At 34.0% G+C, this 24514-nt stretch overlaps 1 protein-coding gene across 13 annotated transcripts in view; it reads left to right on the top strand.

Annotated features, from left to right (window-relative positions):
* LOC105233267 (glutamate receptor ionotropic, kainate 2) overlaps positions 1–24514 on the top strand; it is a 144586-nt gene that overhangs the window by 115674 nt on the left and 4398 nt on the right. For 11 of the 13 annotated variants that reach the window (XM_049448670.1, XM_049448661.1, XM_049448662.1 and 8 more), the window contains 8 exons: positions 1446–1606; positions 1929–2145; positions 2209–2399; positions 2501–2708; positions 7728–7891; positions 11764–11994; positions 24122–24325; positions 24380–24464. In XM_049448670.1, the coding sequence (XP_049304627.1) occupies positions 1446–1606; positions 1929–2145; positions 2209–2399; positions 2501–2708; positions 7728–7891; positions 11764–11994; positions 24122–24325; positions 24380–24464 (1461 nt within the window). Of the gene's footprint in view, positions 1–641; positions 842–923; positions 1021–1139; positions 1160–1445; positions 1607–1928; positions 2146–2208; positions 2400–2500; positions 2709–7727; positions 7892–11763; positions 11995–24121; positions 24326–24379; positions 24465–24514 lie in introns of those variants that run through there. The other 2 variants (XM_049448673.1, XM_049448674.1) reach the window with 2 other exon arrangements.

Here is a 24514-nt window from a genome sequence, read left to right as displayed (position 1 = left end):
ATTTCGCACAAGCAAAATGTAGTGTTGAAACATCCTCAAAGGACTTCCTCGCCCTTGATCCTTCCAAATTATGAGAGTATAAAAGTACATGAGTTTACGGGTTTCAAGAAATTGAATTTTTTGAATTGAATATTTAACTGAAATTACATTATTTCGTAAAAAATTTTACCAAAAATGCAATTTTCAGTTTTTTTAAGTTCGAAATTAAGGTTTTAACTAAAACTCGTATTTTTTCACTTTGGATGATCCTGTAAGAAGATATCCTGCCAAGGCGGGATCATCTTTTTTCGAAAGGGTCACCGGAAATAGCGTCGCAATGGCCGAGTTTAAAATATTTTTTTTGTAATTTCAGAATTTTTTTGTTAATAGTGTATGTTTGTAAAAATCAAAAAATCTAATAAAATATTTAATTTTTTATATAAAGGTACGGTGAGATTATTTTTAAACCATTGTTTATTATCATATCTATAAATCCACCAATTGACACCCAGAAAAAAAAAATGTAGTTAAAATTCCGGCAAATTTTCGGAAAATAAGAGGAATTATATACAGTGCTGCATTTTAATAAAATTGAACCGAAATCATCACTGCGGCACAAGCGAATATGTATTTTTGGAATTGCTCCAAAATGCAATGCGCATGGAAATAGTCTTATGCTACCAAGGGCTTTAGAAATATGCACGATACATCTGCTTGTACGCATGTTTTCGTATTCAAGTTATTCGAACTAGCAAGATATATTTTTGTAAATATTAAAAATTTTCAAATCAGTTGCTATTGCGTGCTTATTGGTCGATGGATGTGTCACAGCGCTGTTTTTCCGTGAAATATAAATAATATGGTAAACAACACGTAATTAACAACGGATTTTAAAAATGGACAGGCACCAAAAATATAATGTGTAAAAATTTATAAAATTGCAGCAAGTACAAAACAACTGGATTTTTGGAATCTTATACACATTTATTATTTATGTGAAGGGTTTCGCTAATATTGAAGAAAATGAGGGAATCTCAATTGGTAAGTGACTTCTAATCGAATGTCGATGTGGTTAAAAATAGAACAATGTCTCGATGTACTATATTCTCTATTTGGATTAATTTAAAAAATGTGTACAAGTTTTTATGTCAATGTTAATAATCAACGAATCAAGAAGGCAGTAAATACTTTGCAAATTTTGTAGCTGCGATAAATTTTTATTTAATATCTGCTTAACATATAAACTGTGATTTGTATTTTTGTGCATTCACAACATGTGGTATTAATGATGACATTTTATTTGTCGAACAGCAGCTAATTCGTAAAAATATTCAGAAGGAATTAATCGAATTTATCGCTCGTGCATACTACAAATAACTTAAATATAGTTTCTATTCCTAGCAGAGTATAACCCTTTTACAGAAACACTTTTCTCATGAACATCACTTTCTCTTAAATTTCACTAGGCATTATATCTGATGACAATATGGAGCCGTTACAGAAGACTTTTAACTATGCTATTACTGTAGCCAACACCGATTTAGGGATACCCTTGAAAGGGTATAACGAACAAATACAATTTGGCAATTCTATAGAAGGACATGCTAAACTTTGCAAATTTATGCAGGTAAGAATTGCAATATTGATAACATATAAACTAACATTAGCTGCATACATGCCCAATGGCTACCTATGTATAATAATTTAAACTTTGTTTAATAAAATACTAAATGTTTTCATTTTTAAATGCGAAAAAAAAGATAGCAGATAGACATTTCTTAAACTTTTCGTCGAACTCTTCAAAAACGGTTGGGTAATTTGCTATAGTTAGAATTTTCACATATTTAGAGGAAATTCATTTTTGTGGAAACAATCTACACCTAATTATGTTTATATGAAAATATGAAATATATGTAAAGATAAATATGCGCGTTTCTTCATATGTACAGACTGGCATAGGTGCTATTTTTGGGCCTTCTTCACGACAAACATCAGCGCATCTCTTAACAGTATGTGATGCTAAGGATGTACCTTATATATATCCACATATGAGTGAGAATGTGGAGGGATTCAATTTATACCCAAATCCAATAGATTTGGCACGTATTTTGCACGACATTATCAATTTATTCGAATGGACACATTTTACTTTCCTTTATGAATCTTGTAAGTAAACACCTTCTCATATATACAAAAATATGTATCAAATTTTAACCCATCTTTATCCAGCCGAATATTTAAGCATTTTAAATGGTTTAATGCCATTCTACGGTAGTGACGGACCAATCATCAATGTATTGCGATATGATCTTAAACTAAGTGGAAATTTCAAAGCAGTTCTGCGACGTGTACGCAAATCGGAAGAAGGACATATTGTAGTTGTAGGCTCTACACCATCTGTAGCTGAACTTTTAAAGCAGGTAATAATTATATACGAGTATTGTACTGTATTATAGATAGTACATTAGGAGATTTACTACTGTATATAATATACTACTTCTAGTTTTCCATTCTACATTAGGCACAGCAAGTTGGAATAATGAATGATAAATATTCCTATATTATTGGTAATCTCGACTTACAAACTTTTGATCTGGAAGAATATAAATACAGTGAGGCGAATATAACCGGATTTCGAATGTTTTCTCCAACTCAGGCCATCGTTCAAGAATTAATATCACAATTGGAAATGGATTACAATGAAAACAATAATAACCAAATAGCCAATGGTAAGTATTTCGAAAAGCGTTAACACAATTGTGAATAGTGAAGCAACTATCAACACTTGTTATACCATAATATGAGGAAATATCGAAATCAGGAAAATGATCTTGAGTAGTTGCCTACACTATTTTGCGAATTGTGAGGTTTAAATATATTGAATATTTTTAGAAAAATTATGGTATACTTATGTATCTATACTCTTGTCCTTTTTTATACTCTTACAACGTGTTGCAACAGTTTTATTCGTCTATTTTCAATTCACCTAAAAATAATCGAATTAGATACACATATGATCAGGATGGCGAGACGATTTCAACTGAATCGAGTTTTCTCCATTACAGTGTAAAAATTGTCAAACTCAGACAAAAACACCCCTACCTTCCATGTAACACAATTTTAAGTTCCACTGATTCTTCCACTTTCCGTTATATTATATAAATCAAGAACGAATGAATGTATTCGCCAGATCTATGGATCCCAGTCAAGAACTGTACTGATCAATCTGCGAAACATATTACTGAAATTCCAGTCAAATATTTCATTGATAATAATGTACCCTTGTGCCAATGGGTTGAATGTAATCAATACTTCCCCCATAACCTAAGGTCATATAAAGGTTTTCAAACTTCCAATTCACTTTTTAAATACATGTACGAGTATATCTGAAGTCACGAAATTTTCAAAAAAAAAAAATTAATTTCCAAAGATATAGTTGTTTGTGTTGACCCTGTTCCAAAAAAAGGTACTTGTGGTGACAAGCATAAGTCCTAAAGATTTTATTTTTTTTTTTCAAAATTAACAAAATGGTAGCCTCTGGAAATTTTTTTCTAAATGTTTGCGAAAAAAATCAACAGTTAATTGGTCTTAAAAAATCGAAATTTTCAAAAAAACAAAAATCCTTCGATCAGGCACGGGCTTATTATGTATTCTAAAAGCTATTTAAATTTCATTAAAATCTACTGAGCGGTTTTCGAGTTACAGTTGTCACTGATTCAAAAAAAAACATAGTTTTGAGTAAAACGCGCTTAAAGTTTCACACTAGCGCCGTGAAGTGCCCGAGCTCTCTTTGTTATTTGTAAAATAACTTAAAAACTAATTATCGGATCAAGTGAAATTTTCAGAGAATGTTTTTAAGATATTAGACTTAGCGAAAATGCAAGAAAAAAAATTAATTTTTTGAAAATTCTAACTATCCCTAACCCATTAATATTTTCATACAAAACCAATTCCTGTAACCAAACATGACTACGTTCCAATTACCGGGCAAGAACACTATTTCCCGTGTTGAGTTATTTTTCAGTTTGGAAAATCGTTTTGTGTATGTTTATTTAACTTATAGCCTTTTCGGATTAACTGAGCACTTAATCAGATCCAAATTTGTAGGTGACAGACGGCAACAAGTGAGTCTGAAAATAATAAACGACATCCCAGAAGAAAAAATGTTGATAATTTAAAAGATGAGGGAGTTACACCCGTCTATAAAAATACAAGAAAATTAGAAGGCAAACAAAGACCTACTGGAGTAGTTCTCCTATCATTCGACCTCTACAAATTGCCCGAAAAAATTTAAGTCTCATGGCGCACAATGCAGATCAGAGCCGATTTCCCAAACCCCATGAGGTGTAAAAGTTGCCAGCTTCTAGGCCACACAACTTCTTCTTCTTTATTGGCGTAGACACCGCTTACGCGATAATAGCCGAGTTAACAACAACTTCTTTTTCGTTATGTGGCGCCAATTAGATATTCCAAGCGAAGCCAGGTCCTTCTCCACCTGGTCTTTCCAACGGAATGAAGGTCTTCCTCTTCCTCTGCTTCCCCCGGCGGGTCCTGCGTCCAATACCTTCAGAGCTGGAGAGTTTTCGTCCATTCGGACAACATGACCTAGCCAGCGTAGCCGCTGTTTCTTAAATCGGTGAACGATGTCAATGTCGTCGTATATCTCATACAGCTTATCGTTCCATCGAATGTGTTATTCGCCGTAGCCAACGTGCAAAGGACCATAAATATTTCGCAGAACTTTTCTATCGAAAACTCGCAACGTCGACTCATCAGTTGTTGCCATCACCCAAGCCTCTGCCCCATATAGCAGGACGGGAATAATGATAAATAGTTTTGTATTTGTTCGTCGAGAGAGGACTTTACTTCTCAATTGCCTACTCAGTCCGTCAACAGTGACGTGAGAGCCAAATCGCTATTGCGACGACTGTTTGTTTGATAACAGAAGATATTTCATCTTGCCCTCGTTTACTGCCAGACCCATTTGCTTTGCCTCCTTGTCCAATCTGGAGAAAGCAGAACTAACTGCGCAGGTGTTGAGGTCGATGATATCAATATCATCGGCGTACGCCAGCAGCTGTACACTCCGATAAAAGATTGTATATGCTCGATTAAGTTCTGCAGCTCAAATGATTTTCTCCAGCAGGAGATTGAAGAAGTCGCACGATAGGGAGTCGCCTTGTCTGAAACCTCGTTTGATATCGAACGGCTCGAAGAGGTCCTTCCCGATCCTGAAGGAGCTTTTGGTGCTGTTCAACGCCAGTTTACATAGCCGTATTAGTTTTGCAGGGATACCAAATTCAGACATCGCGGCATAAAGGCAGCTCCTTTTCGTGCTGTCAAAAGCAGCTTTGAAATTGACGAAGAGGTGGTGTGCGTCGATTCTCTTCTCACAGGTCTTTTCCAAGATTTGGCGTATGGTGAATAAAGCCACACTGATAAGGTCCACACAATACACTCGTTAGAACCTTATACGCGATGTTGAGGAGGCTTATCCCACGGTATTTGGCGCAGATGGTGGGGCCAGAGTATATTTAAGTTCCAATCATTGGGCATGCATTCGTCCGACATAGAAGCTGATGCATGCTCCTTATCAGTTCTTCTCAGCCGTGTTAGAATAGCTCGGCCGGCAATCAATCGGCCCTGCCGCTCTGTTGTTCTTCGAACTTCTTCTTGGTAGCGCAATAGAACGTCTGCTCGGAGCTTGAAATACCGTCCCACAGTTCCTTTATACCGAGTTGTTGACGGCTATCTGTTGTGATTGCACGATTTTAACATCGTGACGGGGGCAGCTCTCATAGGTGCGTGCGAGCATCTTTGGTCATATCGTCGTGATAAAGTGATAGTCGAGATTTCATTATCTGTCATTTACATATTTTTTTATTTTGCTGTAAAATTAATTAGATTAGTAGTTCCTGAGATATGGCGACGCAACGCCCATTTTCAATTTTTAAAAAAGCTTCCTTCTGCCATTTCTTCCGTAAAATTTAGTGTTTCTGACGTTTTTTGTTATGTCGGTTAACGCACTTTTAGTGATTTTCAACATAACCTTTGTATGGGAGGTGGGCGTGGTTATTATCCGATTGCTTCCATTTTTGAACTGTATTTGGAAATGCCTGAAGGAAACGACTCTATAGAGTTTGGTTGACATAGCTATAGTAGTTTCTTAGATAAAAAAAATTAGTAGGGTAGTACTTTTCCAAAAAAATTACGTCCAAATATGCCCCTCCCTAATGCGATCCTTTGTGCCAAATTTCACTTTAATATCTTTATTTATGGCTTAGTTATGACACTTTATAGGTTGTAAATAATACCCATCTAAACTCAACAAATGAAACTACAAAAGAAGCAACAAAAAAACCTCTCTAACTTAACAATTTCACAGGCAATATCTCATCACATGAAATTATCCCTTCTGACGATGAAGAACAATAACTCTCATAATTAATCCCCACTTCTTTCTTAATACTCTCTTTGCTAAGAAATGTTCAAATTTCTCCAATGGAATATGAACGGGATCTACAACAGTTACACTGATCTAGAATTACTCATAAAAGAACAATCACCAAGTGTTATATCACACAAGAAACTCACCTTTCATTTAATTCCGCAGCTACTGTACCCAACCAATACGCTGCTTATTTCTCCAACTTAACACAAAATCATACTAACAAACAAAGTGTTGCTACTTTAATAAAAAAAGATACCCCACACAAACTTCTCCCTACATGTTTTAATATTGCTACAATGGCCGTAGAAATATTTATTGGATTTAAATTAACCATCCTAACAGTTTACATTCCATTACGCGATACAATCGGACCTTTCCAAACACCAATATTTATTTCAATGGCTGGTGTCGTCTTCGGGATTCCACGTGTACCAACCAAAGAGGTAAAATCATAGAAGACCTTATATTAGTGGAAAACTTGACAATTTTAAACGACGGTTCTCCTACGTTCACGAATGTAGACCTGGTCATTTGTTCTTCTGCTGTTATCGCCCCTAAACTTAACAGCCAAACACTAACTGACTCACTTATCAACTCCTTTATCCTGTAATTGTTGATTTCGTCTCACTATCTACTCCTGTTTACTTTGGAACGCACCTTGTATATTGTAACTCGTTGTCCTTAACCATAACACATCTACTAGATGAATGCTCCTTCTTCAACTCAGCAAGAACCAATATCTTTCAGATTTATTAAAAATAACATCTATTGTAAACACCACTAAAATATCTGAATTCCTATCTTGTACAAAGTTAAGGAAATATATTTAATTTATCCATCCTTTTTAAATTCATTTATAACACATAATTTTTATGGTCCCTTCTTTAGTATTTAAGTCATTTATAATTAAGCCGTGAGCTGAAAGCCTTTGTAGCTAGTGTTCCTTGTGTATAATGTGTAATAATAATTGTATTATTATTTTACAAATAATAAATAAATAAGGTCGTAATCTGGACACTTGAAAGCATCAAAATTTTATAGAGAAACGAATTGTCCATTAAATAACTTTAGCTACTTAGGTATTTTGAATGATGTCATGCTACACATCGACATAAAATGGTCATTTCTGAATGGTATACAACTCCATCCCAGTTGTTTGGTGAAATTCGTAGAAATAACTAGCCAGGGACGACGGTCGCCACAAATCGACCAAAACGTAGTTTTGGAAATTGTTAAATTATCTTAAATAATTGATTTATAATTACCAACTAATTTTATTCATTACCTTTTCGTGCAGGTTCCTGTCCAATAACTCTGGAAATGGCATTAACTTATGATGCCGTGCAAGTTTTTGCCGAATCTACAAAAAATTTAGTATATCGTCCACAAGCTTTGAACTGTTCCGAACAAAGCAACCAAGTGCAGGCTGATGGATCAACATTTAAAAACTACATGCGTTCGGTATTTCCAGAACTGAAAATGCAAAGCAATGTATCATCAAAAAATGCAAAACTGACTCTGATCAAAACAAACGTTCAAGATTACATAAAGTTACAACAAGCAGAAAGTTAATGAATATGTTCAAAACGTGATTTAACTTACTAAAAGTCCATTTGGTTCCGATTCGTGGAAGAAAAAAACTCGAGATCAAACGGGAAAAATTTGATTTTGTGATTTTCAACTTTTGCTTTTAAACAAGTAAGGAATGGCTAAGTTCGGGTGCAACCGAACATTTTATACTCTTGTAACTTGCAAGAATCAAAACCAGGGAAATATTTTAAGATGTAAAACCAATCATATAGAGTAAAGACAGCCGGATGTTCAAAAATCCTGATATTAGTTATATAACGGGTTATAACTAAAAATCTGCACTAATTTTAATGGTCTGCTATTTTGTTATTTTTATTTTTCAAATACTAATATTACGCAATTAGCAAACTGATTGCATAATATTTTTGACCTGTACTTTGTAACAGCTTACAAATTTAATTAGTGCTCATAATGGTTTCTAAGAGCAACACTTCCGCGACCGCGTTGTAAATTTTTATAAAAACAAGAGTTTCCGAGATATGTGCAAAAAACTTAGTAGGGGGCGATGCCACGCCCACTTTTCCAAAAAAATTCATCATGATATCTCAATTTTTACTCAAGTTGCAGCTTGCACGGACGGACGGACAGACAGACATCCGGATTTCAACTCTACTCGTCACCCTGATCACTTTGGTATATATAACCCTATATTTGACTCTTTTAGTTTTAGGACTTACAAACAACCGTTATGTGAACAAAACTATAATACTCTCCTTAGCAACTTTGTTGCGAGAGTATAAAAAACATGAAACCGCCGGAAAAAAGTTGACGTGTATGCATTTTAGCGAATTATATTTATACTCTGAAAATAGAAAGGCAACGGGTTCTGGAAGAAAGCCGACTATGACGCCTCAAAACATTCGGAAGCTGAAGACAGCGTTGAACAATAACAATAAAATTTGAGTCCAAAGTTATGCTCTCCATAGCAGTTTCTCCTAAGGGTATTTCTGAGCCATTCTTTAAATCATTGTTTGTACAAAATTTTGGTTCCTTTCATACATAAACACCATAAAAACGATGAAACCGTATTTTGGTCGGACAAATCCTCTTCTCATTATGCAAATGCAAATGCCACGTAGGAGTTCTTGGTCAACAAAAACATTTACTTTGTGCATAAAGAAAAGAATCCGACAAACTTAACACAATGCCGACCGATTGAAGATCTTTTTGGCATGTCAAGGCTTTAGTGTACAAAAATAGTTGGAAGTCTCAAAATTTGAAGCAGCTGACACATCGCATCCGGAAGTGCCTTAAGGAAGTTGATACTAACGGTGTATAACGTGCTTGCTCAAGTATCCTGACTAAACTAAGACGGGTTGCTGACAATGGCCCGTATTTTGAAGTTCATTAATTTTTTCGCTTTTAAAATATTATAATATAATTATACTATATGGAATAGCTTACCTTTTTGTTAATAGTATAATTTGAGTTAGCTGAAATAAAATTAGTGCAGATTTTTAGATATAACCCGTTAGGGGCTAGGCCAAGTTTTTGCTCAAATTTATCTATTTTAGGCATAAAGATACACTGTTTTGAATAATTTCATTCGGATAATTCACATATTGCCCGTGGCAAGCACTAAAGACATTATTCGTGCAAAGTTCTATCCCGTTATATAAATTGCTTCTCGATTTGTGTACTAAATACTGAATGAATCAAGTAAAATTTAAAAGATTTCGTCCATTTTCAAAACGCGACATAAAAATGTAAAATAATGCCATGTACTAAATTTTGTCGAAATCGATTAGTCGGGTCCGAGATATGGGAACATGAAACTTCTTATAGGATGGGACCACGCCCACTTTTTTCAAAAAATTTGCCCATAGGTATTTCTTGCTACTGTGATCCTCTGTACCAAATTACAGCTTAATATCTTAATTTTGTGCTTAGTTATGGCACTTTATATGTTTTCGGTTAATGGCGATTTGTGACAGTGGTCCGATTACCTCCATCTACGAGCTCGATTTTTTTTTGTGCTAAGGAACCTACATATCAAGTTTCGTCAAGAAATCTTAATTTTTACTCAAGTTACAACTTGCACGGACGGACAGACAGACAGTCAACCGGATATGAACTTTTCTAATCATCCTGATTATTTATATATATACTTGTATATACGATTCATCGGGTTCTCGAGAATAAAAAGTTTTATTCTAAACCAAAAAAAGTAAGTCAGTATTTGTTACTTTTGTGAAGTGTTTACTTATTGTCGCATTTTGAATGTGAGAACCTTAAATAAACTTTATTCATATAAATTTGAATTTTTAATTAAGTTATAAGTTCCCAGTGTGAATTGTCCAATTTTGGCTGTACTATTCATTTGTATTTCTCATTTGATGATTATTTTAATATTACCATATTTTAGTTGATGCGAAGTAAAATATACCAATATTGATCATAATACATTCAAGATTTCGTTGAATATGGAACGTTGAAGTATTTCGCACCATTTTGTAAAAAAAAATTTTGCCGACACCTGAAGGTATTTGATCCGTACAAGAGAGTACAAAATGTTCGGTTAAATCCTAACTTAGCCTTTCCTTTCTTGTTTATAGATACTTTTTGATCAACAATTTTCGTTTAAAATAATTTTCTGATACAATTTCGCGTTTTGTTGAAAATTGCAAATACATCTTTTTTACCTTCGAACTGGAATATTTTTTTTCACTCATCGAAACGTTGAGGATATTTAAGATGTTATTATTAATCATGTTTTGAATTTATTTACTAACTTTCAGGTTAATATAACTTTACTTTTATTTTTTGCCTAATTTGACCGGACTACATATATATATGTACATACATCGTTTTACAGAGTGGTCATCTAATACAACGAAATTTATGTTATAGGTTATAGGTATATTTTGCAACCTGTTGCTACAGAGCGTGGCTCCGACCTCCACTAAGTTTAAAGTACATATCTTCTAAACCAATAAAGCTACAACAACCAGCGTAAATATTATAAGAACTTCTACCGACGGTGCGAAAATTAATGAGATAACCCCGCTCACTCCCAATATAACGGTACAGTTAAAAACTACTAAAGCGCAATAAATTAATTACTAATTACTCCAGAGACATTAAATTTTACCTTTGAGATGGAATGAGAGGTATTCATGGGACCGGTGTGAAAATTGGGCAATTGCCATGGTACCGCCTACTTTTAGGCGAAATCACATCTATCGTGACCCGCCGGACCTATTTCGACTAACTTTAGTACGTATTACTCTTATCACATTCCTATGTCACAGTATAAAAATGGGCGATATCGAACTACAACTACATCTACTTCCTATATAACACAATTTTAAATTCCATTTGATTCTTTAACTTTCCATTACACAAATCAAGAAGAAATTAAGGTATTTCTCTGGCTTTGATTCCTGCAAGTTTTAAGAGTATAAAATATTCGATTGTACCCGAGTTCAGCTCTTCCTTAAGTGTTTTTTTTTTATAGAAACATCAATACAATACATTTTGTTGGTTCGTTCAAAAAATAAAATTCGAAATCTTGAAAGTTCGTTATTCTGGACGACCACTGTATTTGTACACAATTTTAAGCTTTAGTTACCAGATGTATCCAAGTTATAACCAAAACTCAAATTTTGCTTAAATTTGGGTAGTTTCATTTTCGTATCGTGACTTCCTTCTATGAAAACTTATGAAAAGTGATGTTACGTTATTTTGCTTTTTAGGGGACGATATAAAGATTATTAAATAAACTAATATTTACTTTCTTGCAGATTAACATGCAGGAAAAAACCATAACTGGGCCTATATACTTTGATGGAAACATACGAAAAGGTTATAGCCTAGATATTGTAGAGCTGCAAACTAGTGGACTTGTGAAGATTGGCACTTGGGATGAACGTAATAACTTAACAATTCAACGTCCACCTCAATCGGAGCTATGGAGTGAGGTTGATGCCAATTCTTTGGTGAACAAAACATTTCGTGTTCTTATTTCAGTGCCAGTAAGTTTTATATATATACTTGTACATACCCACATGAGTATTCTTATTTATTTCTTTTGCAAATACTACATTGGTTATTTTTATCATAGAGTGACAGAGAAATTAACAGTAATATAAATCATATTATATATGTATAATATGAATATGCAGTGAATTTGTCCTTTACAAACAGTTCTTCTAACTGGACACCTCCATAATATCTGAACGAATTTCTTGAAAATGACGTTATTATGCTCCTACAGCATGTTACTACAGAATATATTATTGTAGTTTTGTTCACATAATGGTTGTACGAGATAGATATACTATAGGGTTATCTTCTACTTATATATAAAAATGAAATACTATTTTGGTATGTCCGCGCATAACGCCCGAACCACAGCACGGAAAGACCTGAAAATTTGCACGAGTATTCCTTTAGTCCTGGAAAAGGTCTCAACGGTGCATGTTCGAAAATCATGATGTTAGTTATATAGGGGCTAAGCCAAGTTTTCGCTTAAATTTATTTTAAATTTCTATTTTAGGCACAAAGATACACTGTCACGAGTAAACCACGACCTCTTACTTCCTTTGGGACAACTCATATATTGGTCGATATATGTGGTACAAAGTCTCCCGGAATTTCGAAAATCTTTATGTTAAGTTGGCTAATGACATTGGTCTGATTGAACCCATTTTTGACATACAGAAGGATTATCCCGTAATTTCATTTATATCTATCACACATTGACTGACATTTTCGATCAAAAGTCAACTGAAAATACCGGGGTCTAAATATTCGGTACCTAGGGGCTTGAACAGTTTTTATTAAACAATTCCAACACTTAAACAATTTTGGGCTATTAGGTGGCACGCACTAAAAACTAGGGGTATGCGAATCCAGTTCGATTCGAGTCGAATCGAATCCTTAGAAATAGTTCGAACTATTCGAATAATGCGTATTATTCGAGCAATTCGAAATATTCGAAGAAGTAAAATCTTAAATAGATTATTCTATTGTAGTAATAGAACAAAATTAAAGAAAATAAAACTATTATTTAATTCAAATTGATTTAGACATTTATTAACAACAACATAATATAAAATAACCAATGCTAGATTTTTTGAAACGAGAATGACAGATGTACGTCAGATGCATGAACGAGATTCAGATACTACTGGCGCTAATTAAAAAATCATGCAAATAGTCAAATATTAAAATTATTTGAATTATTCGAACTATTCGAATAATGCGAATATACGGGTCGAATCTCGGATCGAATAATTCGGTTCGATTCGCAATTCGAAATTTCGAATATTCGCATGCCCCTACTAAAAACATTATTCGTGCAAAGTTGTATCCCGTTATATTAAATGTTTCTTGATTTGTGTACTGGAAAGCAAACGAATCAAGCGGAATGTGCTATGTAGGCCATTTTCACAATGTGACTTAAGAGTGTAAGAATAATACCACGAACTAAATTTTGTCGAAATCGGTTGGTCGGGTCCTGAGATATGGGATATCACCAAAATGTAGGCGGTGCCACGTCCATTGCCCAATTTTCACAACGGCTCTCCTTAAGCCTTCTGATATTATCTCTGAGGTAAACTTTAAGTATTTGACGTAATTAGTTATATATAGATTTACTGCGCTTTTAGTAGTTTGAACAGTACAGTGATATGAGGAGTAAGCGGGGTTATCTTCCGCTTTCATACGAGGTGTGTTCAAAAAGTATCGCGACTTTTGTGTTTTTTCAAAAATTATTTATTTATTCATGAATATCTATTTTGTACACTTCAAAGTTCGTAAATATATTGATAATTTATTCAAGTTTTTTTAATATAAATATTTATCGGTTGTTATACTTCATTTAATTTTTTTTCATTATAGACATTTTTGTCATCTTCTTTTTAAACATATTGAATATTCAAATATTCGACAAACTTGCAAAGCTTTTTCCTATTTTCAGATTTTATGAAATATCCACAAACGACAAATCTAAATTTTTATGTATTTGACGTTTGAGTGTAAACAAAAACATAAGAGAAACAAAAAAATAAGCATTTGGCATGAATGAATAATGTCACATATATTGTTACTTGAGCAAAAGTTAACTTATTTAGCAAACAAAAATACCTGAAATTTCATGGTCTACAGTTATATTCTGCGATAATAATTACTCTGTATTTGAAAATAATGTGATTTTCCATTCATAAAAGTGTAATAAATCAGTAAGTTAATAGCCAAACAAAAAAAGGCAATAACAAATACAATATAATTCAATATAATAAAAAAAAATTGTATTTCCAAAGTATACCATACAAAAAATGACGATGAAAAGATTCGATACGACAAGAACATTCCATTCTGATTATCTTCAGGAAAAAACAGTTGTTGTTCAGTCGACTGATAGCCCATCGTGCTTCAGCGTAAAATTCAGACTGGAAGAAAGGGAATACAAGGACGTAGAACAAATTCTGAATTGCCGATTAGCAAATATCAAGCCAAGTAATGAGAAATACTGGACGCGAGAAGCTTTCAAATATTTTGAAGAAATTGCTTTGAACGAATCTTTCACTATGAAAATAATGAAACAAATAGACGAAATCTTTTTCATAAATTTAGACGATTATGAATGAAGGATGAGGATTGACCAAGATATTGTTGATAAAGGATATGCAGTTCATGAGAATGCATTCGTACGTACATAAGCGTATATAATAAATTGAAAATCTCAAAAATAAACGCATCGGAAATTGCAGACGTTTAAAATTTAATGGCATGTCTGTTGGAATCATCGGAATACGTGGTACAAGCACATTTTCGCCTTTCGCTTTGCCATTGAGTATAGTTGCTTCAATCAAATTTGGCATTAGCTTCTTTATTGCCAGTCGTGTACCATTATACATTTTTGGAGGATTGATATTCCGTAGTAATATGATTGGTGAACCAACCTTAAAAATGGAATGAATAATATGTTTCATTGAACCTCCTTACAGATTTATATTCTGTAATGATTAAAGTAATGAACAAACAACCGACCAATTCTTCTTTTGTTTGCAAAATTGTACAAACATTTTCGGGCAAGGTGATCATTCCATTTGTATTGTCGATTTGCATTTTTCCATTTCCGATATCCAACAATTGTTCCGAAAACTGATGTGCAGATGAATCGTCTTGTAATAGGACACGCATATTGACATTCAACGTCAATTTTTTCACAAATCTCCAGAGAGCAGAAAATTTCAGACATGCATTTATTTCATCGGCAGGAGTTGATCGAGGAAGAACTGACAATGTTTGTCGAAAATCACCTGATAACAATATCAAGGCACCACCAAACAGCTGTTGATTTCCGCGTAAATCTTTCATAGTTCGATCCAATGCTTCGAGCGATTTTTTGTTGGCCATTGTACACTCATCCCACAGAATAATCGCTGCTTGCTTCAAGACTTTTCTCATTGCAGAATTTCTTGAAATATTGCATGTCGGCGTTTCACTCACTTGCATGTTCAATGGCAATTTTAACGCAGTGTGCTGTTCGTCCTCCGTCCAATAAAGTGGCAGCAATTCCAGAAGAAGCAAGAGCCAAAGCAATTTTTTTCTGTGATCGAATAGCTGCCAGAAGCAATGTAATAATGAAATATAATCCGCCAGTGTTGTCAGAAACAGCTTACAAAATTGTTTGATGTACATAGTTTTGTTGATCATTTAATTTGTCAATATTTGATTGCACAAATTCAATCAATTCGTCACAATTGAATCACGTTGCAATTCTTGATCCCTCAAATCATGCATCGGACGATCAGGTGAAATCATAGATAACTGTGATAATGATTTATGCGCAATTTTGAGACACATATCTTCAATGATTATTAATGCTTCATTGTACATTTCCAAGGTAATCATCAAATCTGGATTATTTGACGTACGACGCATCCGAATCAAAATATCTTCCGTCATGTAATCTTTATATTAGTTCCATAATTCCAGTGGATTCGATGGCATGCATGTTGATATTATAATCGAGAAAAGCATTCTTATTTGTTGTGGTAAAGATGAAACACATGCATCTTGAAGCGTCGATTCCCAATGTGAATCGTTTTCCAACAAATGCAGTAGGTGACATGCCTCGCGATACGTCTCACATAAATGACCATCAACTATTTTCAAATATTCGAACGATCTCGGTCTTTGAACGTTCACCAATAGCAATTGCAAATAAAAACATTCCAAGTTGTTGGGATGAATCGTATATATTCTGCCCAAAGCATCTGTTGAATATATACTCGTACCTGGGTGAAAATCAACTGCTGTACCCTGTTTACGTTGTTGGAATTCTTTTGATGATGTATTCCATGTGTAATATTTAGGTACATCAGTATATAGCAAACTTCTGGCAAATGTATCGGTTTCACAAAGTCGAAAAAAAGCAGTTAAAGTAGTCGCTGGTGGTTGTGCTGCTCTCTGTTGTATATTTTCAGTAGTAAAATAAACACGTTGACCATTTTCAAGATGCACCGCTAGATGAACAACAACAGGATGTCTTTCGTGCAATGGAAACGAAAATATTCGCCAAATTGCTTCATTGCAGCTAACGTATCGGCCCATTTGATATCGAGTAATTTCATCGTTCCTATTGTCAGCATCAGGGCCCGAATCGTGGCACACGTTAACGAGCGAAATTTATGAAATTTCTTTGTTTTCGGATCGTTGTACTCGCTATTGAATGCGCACTTTCGAAATATGAAATTTTGTCATTCGATAACGTGTTCTCGTTTGTACGAAAGAATGGAAATCTCACTCGTTAGCTATTTGAGAAACGTTATAGTACAAATTAAAAAAAAAGTTTGAATATAACAACTAAAAATAATCGAAAGTAAAATGTAAGTTTTTTTTCTTTTATTGAGTTTATTTAAAATGTATTATAATTATAAATAATGATTTAAGGACGAATGTAAACAAAATAAATATGTGTCAAAAAAATTTGAAGAATAATTTTATGCTACAGCATCAGAACTTAGCAACTAATATTTTGCCTAATTGTGGACAAGTCAAAGTTGCATCAATAAGCTATGGGATGCATTGACGCTAAAACTTAACGCTGCCGGGCCACCGATGAAAGATGCTAAATTTTGACGAAAGGATGAATAAAATGATTAAAATAATAATAAAATACAAAAATTGGTATATGCTGATCAAAAGCACAATATAAAAAAGAAAATTTCTTTCAAAAAAGCCTCGCAACAAAGGACTGGTGGTGGTCAGTACGAGGAAAAGCTTTTAACTGTAGCAGAAGAGCAACTCCTCTATGCTACGGGGATAGATGTTGCAGTAGAAATAAAAATCTTGAGAAACTAATTGCTTTAAAGAAGAGATCGCTGCAAATAAAAGAAGAGGTACATAAAGCAGATATGCAAAACAAAGCTGTAGAGTTGCAGATTAAAACTCATGAGCTTGATATTTTAAAGAGAAAAGTTCAGAAATAAACACCAATATATACGATATGTTAATTGCAAGTTCCTGTTTTTATTGAAAATATATTTATTAAAACAAAATATGAATTCAAATGTTGTTGGAACATTTAATTCATTTAGATAATAAAATCCAGCATAATATGATTTCTAATTTTATGACCAATTTAGTTAATTGAGTCTCCTTTCCCGTATCTATTTCTATATTATTGTTTTCATTTACAAAATATATGCAATATGTTGAATTTTTAAACTGTATGCAGATGTTATGCAACGCTTCACATACATTACTGAACTTTGCCACCTTTTCAGGACTATACCGACTTTTATCATTACTGAGAATTTTCCGCCGGCCCACCGGCTGATTGAAGCATTGACGGTACTGCGGTTGATAAATGTCCGTTATATTTTATTTCCGATAGGATGAATATATTGAATGCAAAAACTAAATTTAGTAAATTTATATACGATCCGCACACTCGACACGTTACGAAATTTCACTCGATACGGTTACTTGCTCGCTCACGACTGCCGCGATTCGGGCCCAGGTACTTCAAAGACAGCCATATCACTTCCTTTATTCACATACTTGCAAATGTATTTGATTGACTTGACGGAATTACAATACTCAACGTTAATGTGAGACTGAAATATTTTTGACAGAAGTGGTAAATATGGCACAACCCAGTGGGTATCGACGATGATTTCTTGATGACGAATGTTCATCATTACTGATTGACCGTTATCTTCAGTAGACCGCCGTGAATACAACGGGTATCATTGACTGTTATTGTGTCGGAAGTCAATGCTCTGGGATAACGCTTTGAGCATTTGCCATCAATCATGCATGGTGAATTCATATTTAGTACGCCATATGGGCCATGAATCATATGTTTTGTGACGACTTCAAATAATTCTTGATCATATCATATTATATTATCAATTTCATCTGGTGTGATTTTACGAACCAACCATATCAACATATGTGCGTGCGGCAATCCTCTCTTTTGCCATTCGATTGAATACATATAACACCGCACTTCTTCAAATACGCGCAATTTCACAATTACATCCATTAGCGCTTTTAATTTTTGCCGAAAAACACGTGCATTTATATCGTGACGATCTGTTGTTGATTGACCGTCAAACAAATTATTTTGAATATCGCTGATTTATTTTGAATAAATCTGGTCGGCCGTATTTTCTCACGTATGACATCGCATCTTGAGCATATTCGTGCAAATGGCGAGGACTTCCAATATAAGATGCTGGTAATATCGTCAGACGTCCAATATCATTCAAATTCCCATCATTTATTATTGCATCACGCAAATGTATGTATTCTTCTGATCGCAATTTACTTTGATTGAACCGGATGTAATTGAGACGTTCAGTCTCAATTTTCGCATACATGTCCACAATGTATTGATGAAACAGTTTTCCACATCTCAAAATGTAATATGAACTTCCTTCGCGAATCATTAATCTATATGAATAATAATTCATGGCGCTGACCTTCTTTTGAGCATCAAGACCTGTAAAAAATACGTTTCAACACTTCATCAATGGTTGGTGCATTGAATCTTCTTGAATGCTCTCCAGTTGGAGTTTTATCGGCTCTTATAACGATTCTGTGGTTATCAGATGGCAACCGATCCATAGCAGTTTTGAACAATTGGACTAATTCATTGTGCTGATGAAAAAAATCTTGTAGTTCGCAAAGAATTTCTCTTTTTATGTGAGAACCAATTGTGCAGCGTTGATTTAATTCACGATTTTTATTATCCGATGAAATATATTTGTAAAAATTGATGGTTATCGACGGGGAGCGGTAACAATGAACCCGCTAGGTGATAAATTTGACCTTGGATCTGTAATATGTATACAATGTTATAGGAATAAATTTTCCCCTATTCATTGAAAAAACCATCAAATTTTCTATGCAATCACCTTAAATGTCGGCATAAATTGATCTCTTATAATTTTTGTAGCGCCGAAAGAAGTCATTTGAAAAGACAAATTGTACTCTTGTATATGATTCAAAAATGTTTCGATTCTGGTGATGTCTCAAAAATTAATGATTGTAATGGTTCAGGAGGCGGTTCAAATTCCGGCAATTTTACTTTCCGGTTAGCGCAACACATTCCAGCCGTTTCACCCGAGAATTTAGCCGCTTCACAATGTGGGCATATAACATCCATCATTCCAATATATCCATGTACATTATAGTCGATTGAAGGGTCGTAATCAAATGCAGCACGGAACATATCTTCCAAAACACGACGTCGTATTCGCGTAGGTCTTGCTGGATTTCTTGCATGATGAGCTTCTTCAAATCTATTTCGTGGACGTCGCACTGCACTTTGTGATACTCTTTGTGACAACACGCCCCGAGCATTTCGAGTACGTCGACCTATGTTTGATTTTGGACGTGCCGGCATTTTCTTTAAAATAAATTCTTATATGATCACTTCGTTTGAAACACACCTAAAGTTTTCACTGAATAATTTTCAATAATTATTCTTTTAAATAGCCGGAATAAAAGAGCAAATAATTTACAAATCAAAATATTGAAAACTAAAACAAAAAAGAATTGTATGAAAAGTCACTTTTTGGAAATTTCCAATTTTTCGACTTTTCCTTATGAAAAGTATATGGTTTTTTTTTATATCTAACCCTTTCCAGATCCACAGCGAACAACTTCTAATTTCATGAAGATTGGTTCCGCCGTTCTCGAGCGTTAGCGTTACTAACAAACAAACAATCATTTTTACTTACATATGTATGTATGTATGTACATATGTATGTATATACATACAAAATAAAACGTTTGCATGGGAAAAAGAAAAGGGCTGTTTTTAGGGGTTTTCCGGCTACTTTCGTGATTTTTCTTACATAAGAACATTCTCCTAATAATAACGAATATAACAAAAAAAGTCAGCCAAATCGGTTCAGCCAATCAGGCGTGATGCCGTGACAACGAAAACGGTTTCATTTTTATATACAGTAGAAACTCGATTAACCGGACTAATTGTAGTCGATAGGCATTCGGATAATCGAAAATCCGGATAATCGAATGTATGAAGAAAAACAAATAGATATTCATATCCTGCAACGAAAATCAATGTTTATTAAGAAATGCACACTTACTTATTTATGTATGGACATACTTTCTTAGATTACACTACATACTTAATACTAAACTGCAGCATTAATCATGAAATACAATAAAATATTTAGGTACGTATGTACGAATAATTTGTTTACAATATGTATTTGGTAATTTGCATTTGGTAATCATGAAATAAGTACGTAGGTAATAAGTTTAATTTGGTTTAAAATATTTGGTAATTGTCATTTGACGTAAGCAACTTTTTCTCTTCATTGCTGCTATATCACGAATTCGTTTCAGTTGTAGTAGACTCACAGTATCACTCTAGGGGTATTCTCTTGCTCTTGCAAAACCCTTGCACGGTGCGAAAATTGCATATATTTCCTCTCGGTGCACCGGCACAACAACAAACACACGCAGATAATTATTTGCAATGGCTGTAAAATATGTCAGACCAAAACCCATGTATATTTGCGTGCAATGTCATGGAAAAATATAATTGCAACCCATTTTTAGCTGACATTTTACATAAAGACATATAACGTCGTTCCGACACGTTAATGATTCCATAATTTGTACGTAGGTACGAGTACATATAAATTGGTCGCGATTGGTAGTCCGGATAATCGCGAATCCGTATAACTGAGGGCCGGAGAAACGAGTTTCTACTGTATAAGAAGATATATTGCTTTTTGATAATAGACTGATTATCAACAACTTATGTATATCGAAATATTTGTACATTATCCATTATTGATCCAATCATAGAAAAAAAGGTAAGGTAGAAGGTGTGGTGTACATATGTACATAAATTTTATGAATTTTATCCCTAAATTTATAAATTAATTTAATTTAATTTTTTTAGCGGAACTGTTAAAAATGAGAATGTATGGCTATAAACCATCCTTGAACTAAGACGAATATGTATGCAAGGTTTAATCAAATTCGGTTCAGCCGTTTATGAGAAATTACAAAGAAAGTGGCATTGATTTTTATATACATATATAGATGTATAGATGTATGTACATATGTATAGGGATTATGATGATAGTTGTTCCTGAACAAGAAAAAGTCATAGTTTGAAATGACTGCACAGGACAAGGCAATATTGAAACGGCAACGATCAAGTTTGGGTTTTCTGACATATGTATGTGTCTGTTTTCGCTGTCGATTGTACAATGACATTCGATGAATGTTAAACAAAACATTACCATGTGATTATCCACAGAAGCGTCCTCTTCTATTTATACACTATAACAAGAAACGTTTGTGCGTGTAACGACATGTATTTTACGTATTATTTATTTCAAGTGGGAAGTTATTTGTCAAAATATTTTGTTACATCATAAGTATTTATATGACGTTACCTAAAACGCAAAATAACGTATCATTCAAAATTGAGTTTTTTATTGATTACGATTCAAAAAATCATCAAGTGGTTGATTTCGTTAAACAAAATAACGTATTATCAGTCATGTAAAAATAGCATAGTATTTGTTTTTTTTTTTAACGAAGTTAGACTTGATTTATTGATTATGTGTATTTTTATTGGTTATGTTCAATGTGCTTTGGTTAGGTTAGCTTGGATGGCTGATCAAAGATCGTACGTGGATTACTAAATGAAAAGAGAACTCATGTGATCGAACTATAAATTAGCAAAACACTTAGTAGCCAATATAAATTTACACAGGCGTTTAATATCCATTACCGACAGCTCGGTTGCCTGCCTGAAGTTATGCGCTCCCAAGTCCTTACGTCTTGACCTCCCAAACGCGGGCTAGTCAAGAAAGAAGTGTTGACTTGTTTCCACTTCGTCATCTTCCATACAGCTTCTGCAGATGGCGTCTGGTAGAATTCCCACTCTTAGAGCGTAGACGCCAATGGGGCAATGGCCCGTTAAAAGCTCCACAACTAGGGAGAGGCTAGCCTTACTGAGGAGAAGGAGATCACTAGATCTCTTGCGATCGATCTTGGATCAAAAAACTTTTGCGACAGCGCATGTAGCAATGGTGCCACGCGCTGATAAAGCTTTCGCGAGGTCCAGATATTCAGCGGAAGAACAGAAGAAGATGATACGGGAGCACCATTCTGCTCCCATTCTACCGATAGCGGTTCTAAGGTGCTTTTTCTTGCTAGCTCATCAGCTTTACAGTTTCCTGCGGTTCCGATGTGGCCTGGCACCCATGCCAGTGGATGACAACTTTTCTGCCTGCAGTAAATCTACCTTAATGGCTGCAACTTCGGCCTGAAAGACACTACAATAGTCAGGAAGTCTGAAACTGGAGTTGATAAGAAGCTCACTGCTCCTCTCCTCCAACGGCTTCTTCCCACCTACAACTCCCTCGCCGGTATATGGGTAGAGAAGGTGTCGCCAAAATTCGGTATAGCGGCTCCATGCTCCAAGTGATGTATCTATGATGTAGGTATGAAGTGATGGTGAGTTAGTATTTCCGAGTGTTCAGACCCGCGTTCTTTGAGGCATTCAGAAGCCTAATCTTTTGCACTCGCAAAGCTTAACGATAACTAAGAAGAAATGGCAACATCTGCAGCAATTAAAAGCTTTGATTCCAGCAGACTGTCACTACTTTTATGTTCATGTATCTTTTGAATAATTAAGTTTTTAATAAATAGTAATTAAACATTATCCTCATGTTTTGGCCTGAAATAATTTAATTTTTTCTAGTACTTATGTATGTACACATTAATAAAAAAATATGATATATGAAAAACTTGTAACTGTTTTTATTTGAAATTAAAAAAAATATTTTTATTCAATTTTTTTATTTTTATACAAATTTAGATGGATCATACGTTATTTTGTTTAAGAAAAGAAAATTGAAAATAACATAAGACACCTACTATAAAATGTGTTTTTTTTCTTTATTATTTATCTAAAATATACAATACTTATAGTTTCATGTTACCTCAGTGATTTTCTTTTTACTTATACGTTGTTGTTTCTCCCGTAAACTACTTTTCCTTAAGAGATTACGAAGTCAATAAAAAATGTAAATTGTCAATTTCACTATTCCAATATATTGTTATCATGATTAACGATATCCTTGATAACAAGGAGCTAGGAGAGCCGCGGGTTTAGGGTGACTGTAACTGCGGGTGAATGTCTGTCTGTTCCAACTTGCGTAAAAACTTGAGTACAAAATTAGATATCTTAATGATCTTAATAATCGTAAATGGCCGTAATCAGACCACTGCCGACCACACACCTATAACGTACCATAACAATTAAGATATGCAACTCTAATTTGGCACGTTTGACGTTTTGTACCTTAAGGTATTTCCCTGGATTTGATTTGTCAAGTTTCAAAAGTATAAAATGTTCGGCTGTATACGAACTTAGCACTTCCATACTTGTTTTGTTTCATTTTACAAATTCGTGTAGACATTTTAGTAATGCTGCGAAAAGAAAATTATCTCCGTTTTCAAATATACTGAAATATACAACTCAATATATTTTAAATTCCAAACCAGGCTCTTTAAATATTCATATATTTGGCAATTAATTTTATATTTTGAAAACTCTTGTGTTTTACATATTTATAGAACAAACCGTACGCCAGTTTAGTGGAGAGTCATAAGAAATTGGTCGGAAACAACCAGTATGAAGGATATAGCATAGACCTAATAAAGGAGTTAGCTGCAAAATTAGGTTTCAATTATACATTTATAGATGGTGGCAGTGATTATGGCAGCTTTAATAAAACAACAAATAAGACTACAGGAATGATGAAAGAGATAAATGAAGGCGTAAGTATATTTTTCGTATAATCTGCAAAATTTTCGTTAGCAATATATTTAAAGAGAGCAGATTTGGCAATTACTGATTTGACAATTACATCGGAACGCGAAGAAATAATAGATTTCTCTATTCCATTCATGAATTTAGGTAAGTATATATTAAATATAGTATTTACAAATGTAATAAAATAAAATTAT

This window comes from Bactrocera dorsalis, chromosome 2 (assembly GCF_023373825.1).
Source record: "Bactrocera dorsalis isolate Fly_Bdor chromosome 2, ASM2337382v1, whole genome shotgun sequence".
NCBI lineage: Eukaryota > Metazoa > Arthropoda > Insecta > Diptera > Tephritidae > Bactrocera > Bactrocera dorsalis.
Note: the sequence above shows the minus strand (reverse complement) of the source record. Positions and strands in the feature narration are given on the sequence as shown.